The sequence below is a fragment of the Mustelus asterias genome, chromosome 18, assembly GCF_964213995.1.
Source record: "Mustelus asterias chromosome 18, sMusAst1.hap1.1, whole genome shotgun sequence".
Classification (NCBI taxonomy): Eukaryota; Metazoa; Chordata; class Chondrichthyes; order Carcharhiniformes; family Triakidae; genus Mustelus; species Mustelus asterias.
This window is the reverse complement of record NC_135818.1, coordinates 28,882,508-28,894,801: the sequence shown is the minus strand read 5'-3', so window position 1 is coordinate 28,894,801 and position 12,294 is coordinate 28,882,508. Positions and strand designations below refer to the sequence as shown.

The following is a 12,294-nucleotide window of genomic DNA, read 5'->3' as shown; positions in this document are numbered from 1 at the left end:
TATGTCCCTCTGTAACTTCTGACATCCCTCCAGACTATCCACAACCCCATCAACCTTTGTGTCGTCGGCAAACTTACCAACCCATCCCTCCACTTCCTCATCCAGGTCATTTATGAAAATGACAAACAGCAAGGGTCCCAGAACAGATCCCTGGGGCACACCACTGGTGACCGACCTCCATTTAGAAAAAGACCCATCTATACCCACTCTCTGCCTCCTTTGGGCAAGCCAGTTCTGGATCCACAGGGCAGCAGCCCCTTGGATCCCATGCCCTCTCACTTTTTCTAGAAGCCTTGCATGGGGGACCTTATCGAACGCCTTGCTAAAATCCATATAAACCACATCTACCGCTTTCCCTTCGTCAATGTGTTTAGTCACATTTTCGAAGAACTCCACCAGGCTCGTAAGGCACGATCTGCCTTTGACAAAGCCATGCTGAGTATTCTTGAGCATACTAAACCTCTCTAAATGCTCATAAATCTTGTCCCTCAGGATCTTCTCCATCAGCTTACCAAGCACAAGTCATAGAGGTTTACAGCATGGAAACAGGCCCTTCGGCCCAACTTGTCCACCCCACCCTTTTTTTTAAAAAACCCCTAAGCTAATCCCAATTGCCCGCATTTGGCCCATATCCCTCTATACCCATCGTACCCATGTAATTATCTAAATGCTTTTTAAAAGACAAAATTGTACCCGCCTCTACTACTACCTCTGGCAGCTTGTTCCAGACACTCACCACCTTCTGTCTGAAAAAATTGCCCCTCTGGACATTTTTGTATCTCTCCCCTCTCACCTTAAACCTATGCCCTCTAGTTTTAGACTCCCCTACCTTTGGGAAAAGATATTGACTATCTAGCTGATCTGTGCCTTTAATTATTTTATAGACCACCCCTCAGCTTCCTACGCTCTAGAGAAAAAAGTCCCAGTCAATCCAGCCTCTCCTTATAACTGAATCCATCAAGTCCTGGTAGCATCCTAATAAATCTTTTCTGCACTCTTTCTAGTTTAATAATATCCTTATATTCTGGTGACCAGAAGTGCACACAGTATTCCAAGTGTGGCCTTACCAATGTCTTGTACAACTTCAACAAGACATTCCAACTCCTGTATTCAATGTTCTGACCGATGAAACCAAGCATGCCGAATGCCTTCTTCACCACTCTGTCCACCTGTGACTCCACTTTCAAGGAGCTATGAACATGTACCCCTAGATCTCTTTGTTCTGTAACTCTTCCCAACGCCCTTCCATGAACTGAGTAAGTCCTCGATAAATGGACTCGTCCATTTATCGATCTGAACAAATATTTCCTCAGCAGTGGTTCACAATTAGAATAAAAAACTACGACACACAAACGACAATTGATATACCCGGGTCCTCCTGACCACACCACTGTCGATAGTGTTTAAAAAAAAGGGGGGGGTGGGGGGCATGGACAGTTTAAATATATGTATACACATCAAATATTAGATGCGATAACAGCAGAAATTACATTGATCTCCTCAGGACAGCGACGGACGACGACAGAGATGCAACTTACGATCTACCTCATCGGACTCATCATCGGGAGAAGCACACAGGACACTCCAAGCAAGATGAACTTGTGATATTCCGGTTATTTATGGTTGTCCCATCTGACGCGGGAGAATGTGAGGAGGGCGTGTTATGGATGCATCCCGATAAGAGTATAATGTTTGGGTGTAACAACCAGCGGTTGATATACAAAAAAAATGGCAGTTCAACTGAATGCTATCTGAGTGTCACCGTAGCAGGGGATTGATGGGGATTTTCAAATAATGGGTGCCCCGAAATTGGACATCTGGCCAACAGCCCAGAAAAAGGATTAGAGCTCGGGCAGCGGTGCCCCCCGAGGGGAACTTTGCATTGTACGAAATAAGAACTGGGCCGAAGCCAACCCCAAAACCATCCCACTCGATTTGTCCTGAAGCCACCCCCAGACCACAGAATGGATTGATATTAAAACACACAGGGAAAACCCTGTATGACAACATCCACCATGAATTGGTACCTGTGGTGGTGGATATAGCTGGGACCCAACTGCCAGAGTGGTGCTCTCCCCAACTTAAGAGACTACCTCCACTTGACTCGCAGACTGTTAAGACGAAAGATAGGAATGGACGAAAGACAGGAAAGATCCAAGAGGGAGTTAGTCAATGACATGGCCACACCATACGGGGCAGGGGTAGCAACCATCAACGCCCTTGATTTAGCTGACCTGGACAATAAACTTAGGATTCTGACCCAACAGGTTACACAGACACTCAGTTCTATCAATGAAGCCAATCAGCAAGATGCTGAAGGGGAACTGACTGGGAACACAGCCAGCAGCCACATGGTAGCTGCATTGGAAGGACACGCCAAGTAATCAATCAAATTATCAGGGACAAATTAGAGGATGATGACCGACAACAGAACCGGACTTTATGTAGTGCATTTGGACAGTGGATGATAGAACAGCTAAGGGAAAACCTAGAGCAGGTACGCATTGGACATCTTGGATTTGTGACGAACAGATGGAACACCTATTTATGGGTAAGAAACACCCCGAGTTATCTGGTTGTCAGATGCGACAGTTGACCAAAGTCTGGTTCAATGATGACTGCAAAGGGACTCCAGGGAAAGCCCTGGGAATGATTTTAGGGCTCTCCCATAATCACTGACGACCAGGTCGGACTGAGGGTCTTTGAAGTGGAAAGTATAGGGAATATCTATGAGGATATCTGGATAGGGCACGACGGCACTTTACCGTACACATTGGAGAGAGAAGGGAGACTCATAGGCACTACTCTGGACATGCCCGCATGCCCGTATCCAGTTTACTTAAATGAGCCTGCACCATGTGGCTTCAGAACAAACACTCGTCTAAATTGCTCAGTAGAAGCTTGTAGCCTGGACACAGACATAACTCGGGTGGCTTACAAGGGAGCAGGGAGATCCTGTCTCACCACCTCCCTGAAACAGTATCAGTATGGTGTGACACATGGTAACATTACTAACACTACATTCTGCATCAAACCAGACATACCAACCAGGGTGGGCCTCATTCAACTCATAGACATTCATAAGAGGGAGAGGATAGATTTGAATGCCACTGACGAGCTCCGACAGACTCTAGGAGAGTACCATGAGAAATATGACACAAGCCTGAAACCCCTGCCGGAGGAGTTGAACCAGATTCGGATAAAATTGGCTACAGCCCACAGAACCTTCACCAATACAGCAGACCCAAGAGGTGAAAAGGAGAATTAAAGAAATTAAAGTCACCTCCTGGTGGAATGACCTTCGGAACTGAGGCTCAAACATCCAAATCCGCCCATTTGTTCACATAATGAATGTCACCCCCGGCGGGATTACTGATTTTGTTCACCCTGGTATATCTAATCAGCCTCACAGTCCAATTCAGCCGATGGAAAAAGAGGATCACCTGGAGACAGGACGTAGGGTTCGCCCCTGAACCACGGTCCCCTCCAATTCAGTAGAACAATCATAGAATCATAGAAACCCTACAGTGCAGAAGGAGGCCATTTGGCCCATCGAGTCTGCACCGACCACAATCCCACCCAGGCCCTATCCCCATATCCCTACATATTTACCGCTAATCCCTCTAATCTATGCATCTTGGGACACTAAGGGGCAATTTAGCATAGCCAATTAACCTAACCTGCACATCTTTGGACTGTGGGAGGAAACCGGAGCACCCGGAGGAAACCCACGCAGACACGGGGAGAATGTGCAAACTCCACACAGACAGTGACCCAAGCCGGAAATCGAACCCAGGTCCCTGGAGCTGTGAAGCAGCAGTGCTAACCATTGTGTCACCGTGCTGCCCCAATGTTTACAGGAACCCGGGCATTTTGCAATTTGTACTAATGAACAGTTGGAAATCCAACTATCGAAATGTGCCTCAGATTTGCGAATACTTTATTGTAATATTTGTTTGAATGTTGGTTTATAATTAGCTTATTGTAATAATGATGTTCAGAATATGTGATTGTTTGTATTTGTGGGTAATTAGCTTATTGTAATAATGGTGTTTAGAATATGTGGTTGTTTGTATTTGTAGAGTGTTGCTGTCTGTAGCTTCTGGAATGTCAATACGTTGTAGGGATGTATTGTTACTGTGCATGCCCATGCCTGGGCCTTGCTTGACTGTTGAGTGACTGGGGAATTCCTGACAGATACTGGTCCTGAGTTTGTGATCCATCACGCTTCGCGTTCAGGATCAAAGGGGGGACTGTGGCCAAAGGGGCCATCTAAAATGGCGATTTGCAAAGCACTCTGGGACAATTGGGCAAGAAGTAAAACAGCAGACTGCAGCCTAAAAGACAGAGATAAACAAGCTGCAGCTCAGACAACTGAATACACAGGAAATGGGCCATCTCCAGGACAAAGGGGACTTTCTGATCAAACTGGGTTGTTTACCAGACATAGGGGCGCCTTAACCCCTTATTTGGGAGGGAGGTGTGTGTCCTACATGCCCCCAGCACCTACAGACATGGCCGTTGGGGACACACCCAGAGATTGGTGTAGCAGCACCCGATTGGACTTTATCGATCAGGGTGATCAAGTCCTGATCGATTGATTGACAATGGCCAAAAGGGGCGTGAAACCCAACGGGGTATAAAGGGTGCTGCGCAACCAAGAATCTCTCTCTCTGACCCCACGAATGAGCTACAACAACAGTGAGCATCGCCAGCAACAACCAGCACGAGGAGAGCCACCACACTCAACAAGGAAGGAAGGAAGACCAGAGCCAGAGTGCCAGACCAGACCAAAGGACCAGACTACGCAGAGGACAACAGAGACCAGCGCACAGATAAAGGCCAATATCTGCCTGGGTACTTGCCAGTCACGCAAAGTTAAGGCAAGGTCTAGTATTGGATTTGAACTTTAGTATTTTCTGTAAGATAACTTATTGTTGGTTGGATGGGTGATTATTGATTGTGTGTTTTAAATAAATATTGTTGTACTAACAAGAAGTCTACTCGCAATTCTTTGTCCATCGTATAAGGGTTAAAACAGACTGTGTGGCAGGCACAACATTATTTTGATGTGGCGATGCCGGCGTTGGACTGGGGTAAGCACAGTAAGAAGTCTCACACGCCAGGTTAAAGTCCAACAGGTTTATTTGGTAACACGAGCTTTAGGAGCGCTGCCCCTTGATTTGATTTGATTTATTATTGTCACATGTATTAACATACAGTGAAAAGTATTGTTTCTTGCACGCTATACAAATAAAACATACCGTTCATCGAGAAGGAAACGAGAGAGTGCAGAATGTAGTGTTACAGTCATAGCTAGGGTGTAGAGAAAGATCAACTTAATGCAGGATAAGTCCATTCAAAAGTCTGACAGCAGCAGGGAAGAAGCTGTTCTTGAGTCGGTTGGTCCGTGACCTCAGACTTTTGTATCTTTTTCCCAAAGGAAGAAGGTGGAAGAGAGAATGTCCGGGGTGTGTGGGGTCCTTAATTATGCCAGCTGCTTTGTCGAGGCAGTGGGAAGTGTAGACAGAGTCAATGGATGGGAGGCCGGTTTGCGTGATGGATTGGGCTACATTCACGACCTTTTGTAGTTCCTTGGGGTCTTGGGCAGAGCAGGAGCCATACCAAGCTGTGATACAACCAGAAAGAATGCTTTCTATGGTGCATCTGTAAAAGTTGGTGGGAGTCGTAGCTGACATGCCAAATTTCCTTAGTCTTCTGAGAAAGTAGAGGTGTTGGTGGGAGGTGAGTGAAGAGTTGGGTTCACAAACAGGGCATATATAGACATAAATTCAATTACAAGATAATGGTTGGAATGCGAGTCTGAACAGGTAATCAAGTCTTTATAGGTGCAGACAATGCGAGTGGAGAGAGGGTTAAGCACAGGTTAAAGAGGTTTGAAATTGTATCAAGCCGGGACAGTTAGTGAGATTTTGCAAACCCAGGCAAGTCGGGGGGGTTACAGATAATGTGACATGGACCCAAAATCCCAGTTGAGGCCGTCCTCATGTGTGCTATCAGTTTCTGCTCGGCGATTCTGCGCTGTCGTGCGTCTTGAAGGCCGCCTTGGAGAATGCTTACCCAAAGATCAGAGGCTGAATGTCCGTGACTGCTGAAGTGTTCCCCAACAGGAAGGGAACACTCCTGCCTGGTGATTGACAATGGATGAATGGACATCACTTGACATAGTGTCTGCATGGTCTCCCCAATGTACCGTGCCTCGGGACATCCTTTCCTGCAGCGTATCAGGTAGACAACATTGGCCAAGTCTCAAGAGTATGTACCTTGTACCTGGTGGATGGTGTTCACACGTGAGATGATGGCATCCGTGTTGCTGATCCAGCACATCTTGCAGCAGTTGCTGTGGAAGGGTTGTGTGGTGTCATGGTCACTGTTCTCCTGAAGGCTGGGTAGTTTGTTGCGTACAATGGTCTGTTTGAGGTTGCGTGGTTGTTTGAAGGCAAATAGTGGGGGTGAGGGCCTTGACGAGATGTTCGTTTTCATCGATGACATGTTGAAGGCTCCGGAGAAGATGTCGTAGCTTCTCCGCTCCGGCAACACAGGGTACTCTGTTCGCTACCTCTACCCCTACCTCCCCCCACTGCCCCAGCCCCAGCAAGGTCTGCCAATAAGGGACTGACAGTAGGAGCTGGCAATGGGGTCTGAGAGGAGGCATTCACGTATATTTGTAAAACAACCCATCTTTCCCTGCTTGTTTATTATAAATTTTGAGCAGTGAGGGACTGAGAACAATCTTCCAAAACTAAAGCAGTCTTAAAAATGCAAGGTTGACATTGTAAAAACCTTTGACCTTTAGTTCCACCATCATTCTTTGTGCTGATCCCACATTATTGTGAGCTACACAGACGTATTCCCCTGTATCGCGAGGCACTGTAAAGACTGGTTGTCCAGCTGAGTGAGGCGAGGCCTAGTTGCCAGTCCCGACCGTGTGCTGTTTCTCTCCCAGAGTGTGCTGTGGTCTTGGCAGCCCTTCAGCCGGGCAGGGCAGCTCTACTGAGAACCCAACCTGACAAACTTGGCTGGGTGTGAGTAGCAGCTGGACACAGGGAACAGCAGAACAGACAAATCAAAGATAGAATGCCCAAAGTTCCCAAAGAGAATCATCGGAGGTTATAGAAACAAACTGACCAGCTTATCAATCAATCAGCTTTATTAAAAAAACACAATTGTGATCTGAAGAGTTTACTCTGTACAGCCAAGGGAGATGAGGTCATTAAACATCGTCTCCTTATTGAGGTATTGGCGAGTTTATAGAATCATACTGCACAAGGAGGAGGCAGTTCAGCCCATCTTTCCTGTGCCAGTTCTTTGAAGAAGCTATCAATCAGTCCCAAACCCCTGGCTCTGTTCCAAAGAGAACAGTCCCCATTTTTCCAACTTCTCCTCATAACTGCTAATATCTACTCTGTACCCATTGTATGAACATAAGAACATAAGAAACATAAGAAATAGGAGCAGGAGTAGGCCATCTAGCCCCTCGAGCCTGCCCCGCCATTCAATAAGATCATGGCTGATCTTTACATCTTTCCTGAAGTGTGATGATGAGGATTGTCACAATATTCCAGTGATTATTAAAGTTCTAGCAAGATTGATTTGCTTTTATATTCTGTTCCTTTATTTATAAAGCCAGTAACCCATATGCTTCTTTAACTGATATATTAACTTGCCATGGCAACTTGTAAGGATTTGTGTCGAGGGACATCTGAGTTACTGAAACATTTTCATAATCATCCCATTTACACTAAATTGTCCTTTCCAAAGTGCGTCACTTCACACTTCTTGCCCTGAAGTTTATCTGTCATGCTTCTGCCCATTTCACTATCCTGTCTGCCATCCTCAAGTCTACAAACCCTAGGTAAAGGAATCGAAATTGGAATGTGAAAGGACTGAAGTCAACCAATCACAATTCCACTTTGTGTGAATAATAATGTTTGATGCGGTTACAGGTTAGACCCCATTTGGAAATGAATCTCAGTCCCAACATTTCCCAGTCCCTATCTCTACAAGAGATCCCAAGCAGCAAATCATACAGGTGAAATACACCAGACACAACACAGTCACTCAGAGGCAGGTTCTTAACTTGACCTGACTTTACTCCAAATGAGAACATGCAGGAGTCAGTCATTTTATTTTTAGATTTGTTTTTAAAGATATTTATAAATAAATAGGTGGCACAGTGGTTAGCACTGCTGCCTCACAGTGCCAGGGACCTGGGTTCAACTCCGGCCTTGAGTCACTGTCTGTGTGGAGTTTGCACATTCTCCCCGTGTCTGTGCGGATTTCCTCCGCGTCCTTTGGTTTCCTCCCATAATCCAAAGATGTGTGGGTTAGGTTGTGTTTACCCTGAACCCTGGTTAACACACTTTTGAAAGCCTCCCACTTACCAGATGTCCCTTTGCCTTCCCACAGACTCTCTCAATTAACTTTTGAAAGTTCCTGCCTGATACCATCAAAATTGGCCTTGCCCAATTTAGAATTTTAACTTTTGGGACAGACCTATCATTCTCCATAGCTATCTTAAAACCAATAGAATTATGGTCACTGGTCCCAAAGTGATCCCTCACTAACACTTCTGTCACCTGCCCTTCCTTATTTCCCAAGAGGAGGTCAGGTTTTGCCCCCTCTCTAGTCGGGCCATCCACTTACTGAATGAGAAATTCCTCCTGAATACACTCAACATATTTCTCTCCATCCAACCCTCTAACACTATGGCTGTCCCAGTCAATGTTGGGAAGGTCAAAATCTCCGACTATTACCACCCTATTTTTCTTGGAGCTATCTGTAATCTCCTTCCATATTTGTTCCTCAATTTCCCGATGACTATTTGGGAGCCTATTGATTAGAAAGTGATTAGATCTGATTAGAAAAATGCACACTTGCTTAAACAAACCAAGTTTTTGAAATGACTAAATCAGGATGTTATTCAGGGGAGCAGAGCTAAATTGAAACTGGTCCACTTTAATAATGAGAGCAATTTACAGCAAATATCAGGAGGAAAGTTTACAGATGGGGAGTAATGTGGTCTGAAGTAATCCACCAAACTGATTTGTAGGAATGCAGGCTACAGAGGTGATCAAAGCACAAGAGGAATACTAATTGGATAGGCTTCCAACAGCCAAATGACCTTTTGATTTTGACTTTTCTAATGTTTTTGCTGTGTTCATGCGAGTGTAGAGACTGATGGTAACCTGTGAGAATCATAGGGTAACATTCACACCAGAATTGTTTATTAGACAAAAAGAGTGCTTTTCAGGACAGTTTTTCAAATGAAATCTACCTAGGAATGGCCTCCGCGCACATTCATAGAAGACTGATCTGCCCATCATTTAAAGAAGTGTTTCTAGTACCACTAATGAATAGCAGAAATGAGTATGTTAAGTGTTTCTATTCTTAACATCACAACACCCAGGATCGTCCACTCTTCCAGTTTAAATATTTCAGATCAAAACTCCCGATTAACAAGCAGTACCTCGAACATTAAGCTGAACTTGACGAAAATCCTCATCACGTCCATTAGATGCATGACATGTGTACAATCCAGCATCTTGTTCTCGAACCCAGTTGATTGCTAATGATCCATCTGAGTGTGTGATGTGTCTGTATGTGAGAAACAGCAAAAGCAAGACAGGAACAGCTTAGTAAAAGCAACTCAGGGGGCAATTATCCCTCCCCTCCCTTCCATTTTGCAATCCCAGAGCAGTACTGCGGGAGTCCTGCACAGTCGGAGATGCTATCTTTCAGAAGAGATGTTAAGCTGTGGTCCCATCTGTCCCCTGAAGGGGGATTAAAAGACCCTTTTGCATTAAAGAGCCATGGAACCCCTGTATCCTAGTCAATATTTATCCTTCAACCAACACATCTAAACATTATCTGAGCATTATCATGTTGTTAAATGTGGGAGCCTGCTATGCACAAATTGTTGCTGTATTTCTCCCATTACAATAGGAACTATACTCTGACATAATCCATTGGCTGAAAAGAACTTTGGAACTTTCAGGGATCTCAGAAAGAGGATATCAAAACAAGTCCATTCTTGTTCTTTTAAGTGTTTCTTAAGTTTTTTTCCTCAACTGACAGTGAGTAACAACTGAAAAGAACAGTAAGAAAATATCAAATGCTCCCCATTCAACACTGCAATTGTGGCACTTCAGGAACAATGTCCAAATCACCTGTGAAAAGGAGGTGTTCTCACATTTGGCACAGTGATCTCTAGAATCTTAGAAGAAGCTTTATAACCATAGCTATTATCAGCTATGCCTTTGAACTTAGAATAACTAGACTAACCTCACGGAATATAATGGTCTTCCATCTTTGTGCCATTCAACAATACGCGAGGGGAACGCATCGACTCTGCACTGTAGCCTCACGGTTTGCCCTGGCCTTGTATCCACTGAGGAAGGATCACCTCTTTCTATATTTAACCTGGCAGAGGAAATAAAGTTTATTAAAACTGAAATTTATAAATCATTTCAAATACAGTTCAAATGTTGTTTCTAAATTGAATAATTACTGGCAAGTGATTTTCAAAGTTATACCAATTGTTGCATGTTGACACAGTTACTACCAATATGGAATATATATATCTAAATCTCCAAGGCTAGGCCAGTGTGTTATTTTATACAGACCATGTGGCACTATGCAATGTAGAATGTATAATTCTACTGCTAAGTTGTCCTTTTAAAGACTGCAAAGTCTAAGGGGCGATCTTACCATCTCATCCCACCAGCTAATAAAATCGCAAGAGAGGCGGGAAATTGGAGTCGTGCCAGATATCTGGTGAGATCAGAGAGGAGAGTGTGTGAGAGAGAGAGAGAGAGAGAGAGAGAGGAGAGTGTGAGAGAGACAGAGAGAGAGAGAGAGGAGAGGGTGTGAGCGAGAGAGAGAGGACAGTGTGTGAGAGAGAGAGGAGAGTGTGTGAGGGAGAGGAGAGTGTGAGAGAGAGAGAGAGGAGAGTGTGAGAGAGAGAGAGACAGGAGAGTGTGTGTGAGAGAGAGAGGAGAGTGTGAGAGAGAGAGAGACAGGAGAGTGTGTGTGAGAGAGAGAGAGAGGAGAGTGTGTGAGAGAGAGAGGAGAGTGTGTGAGAGAGAGAGGAGAGTGTGTGTGAGAGAGAGAGAGAGGAGAGTGTGTGCGAGAGAGAGAGGAGAGTGTGAGAGAGAGAGAGGAGAGTGTGTGAGAGAGAGAGAGAGAGGAGAGTGTGAGAGAGAGAGAGGAGTGTGTGTGAGAGAGAGAGGGAATGTGTGTGAGAGAGAGAGAGGAGAGAGTGTGTGAGAGAGAGAAAGGAGAGTGTGTGTGAGAGAGAGAGGAGAGTGTGTGTGTGAGAGAGACAGAGAGAGGAGACAGTGTGAGAGAGAGAGAGGAGAGTGAGAGAGAGAGAGAGGAGAGTGTGTGAGAGAGAGAGAGAGCAGAGTGTGTGAGAGAGAGAAAGTAGAGTGTGAGAGAGAGAGAGAGAGAGAGGAGAGTGTGAGGGAGAGAGAGAGAGAGAGAGGAGAGTGTGTGTGAGAGAGAGCGAGAGAGTGTGTGTGGGAGAGAGAGAGGAGAGTGTGAGAGAGAGAGAGAGAGAGGGGAGAGTGTGTGTGTGTGAGAGAGCGACAGAGAGAGAGAAAGGAGAGTGTGAGAGAGAGAGAAAGTGTGAGAGAGAGAGAGAGGGGAGAGTGTGAGAGAGAGAGAGAGAGGAGAGTGTGAGAGAGAAAGAGAGAAAAGTGTGAGAGAGAAAGGAGAGTTTGAGAGAGAGAGAGAGAGGTGAGTGTGAGAAAGAGAGAGAGGAGAGTGAGTGTGTGTGAGAGAGAGAGAGGAGAGTTGAGAGAGAAAGAGAGAGAGAGGGAGAGTGTGAGAAAGAGAGAGAGGAGAGTGAGTGAGAGAGAGAGAGGAGAGTGTGAGAGAGAGAGTGAAGAGTGTGAGAGAGAGAGAGAAGAGTGTGAGAGAGGAGAGTGTGTGTGAGAGAGAAAGAGGAGATTGTGTGAGAGAGAAAGAGAGAGGAGAGTGTGTGTGAGAGAGAGAGAGGAGAGAGTTTGAGAGAGAGAGAGAGGCGATTGTGAGAAAGAGAGAGAGGAGAGTGTGTGAGAGAGAGAGAGAGGAGACTGTGTGAGAGAGAGAGAGAGTGTGTGAGAGAGAGAGGAGAGTGTGTGAGAGAGAGAGGAGAGTGTGTGAGAGAGAGAGAGGAGAGGGTGAGAGAGAGAGAGGAGAGTGTGTGAGAGAGAGGAGAGTGTGAGTGAGAGACAGAGAGGTGTGAGAGAGAGTGAGACAGGGGACTGTGGAGAGAGAGAGAGAGGAGAG

The 12,294-nt window shown here is 45.5% G+C and overlaps 1 protein-coding gene across 1 annotated transcript in view; it reads right to left on the bottom strand.

Annotated features, from left to right (window-relative positions):
• Positions 1 to 12,294, bottom strand: part of LOC144506906 (papilin-like) — a 90,635-nt gene that overhangs the window by 29,360 nt on the left and 48,981 nt on the right. Inside the window, exons 3-4 of the mRNA XM_078233260.1 lie at positions 10,306 to 10,443; positions 9,491 to 9,618 (exon numbers count right to left, since the gene is read on the bottom strand). Of these exons, the coding sequence (XP_078089386.1) occupies positions 9,491 to 9,618; positions 10,306 to 10,443 (266 nt within the window). The remainder of the gene's footprint in view (positions 1 to 9,490; positions 9,619 to 10,305; positions 10,444 to 12,294) is intronic.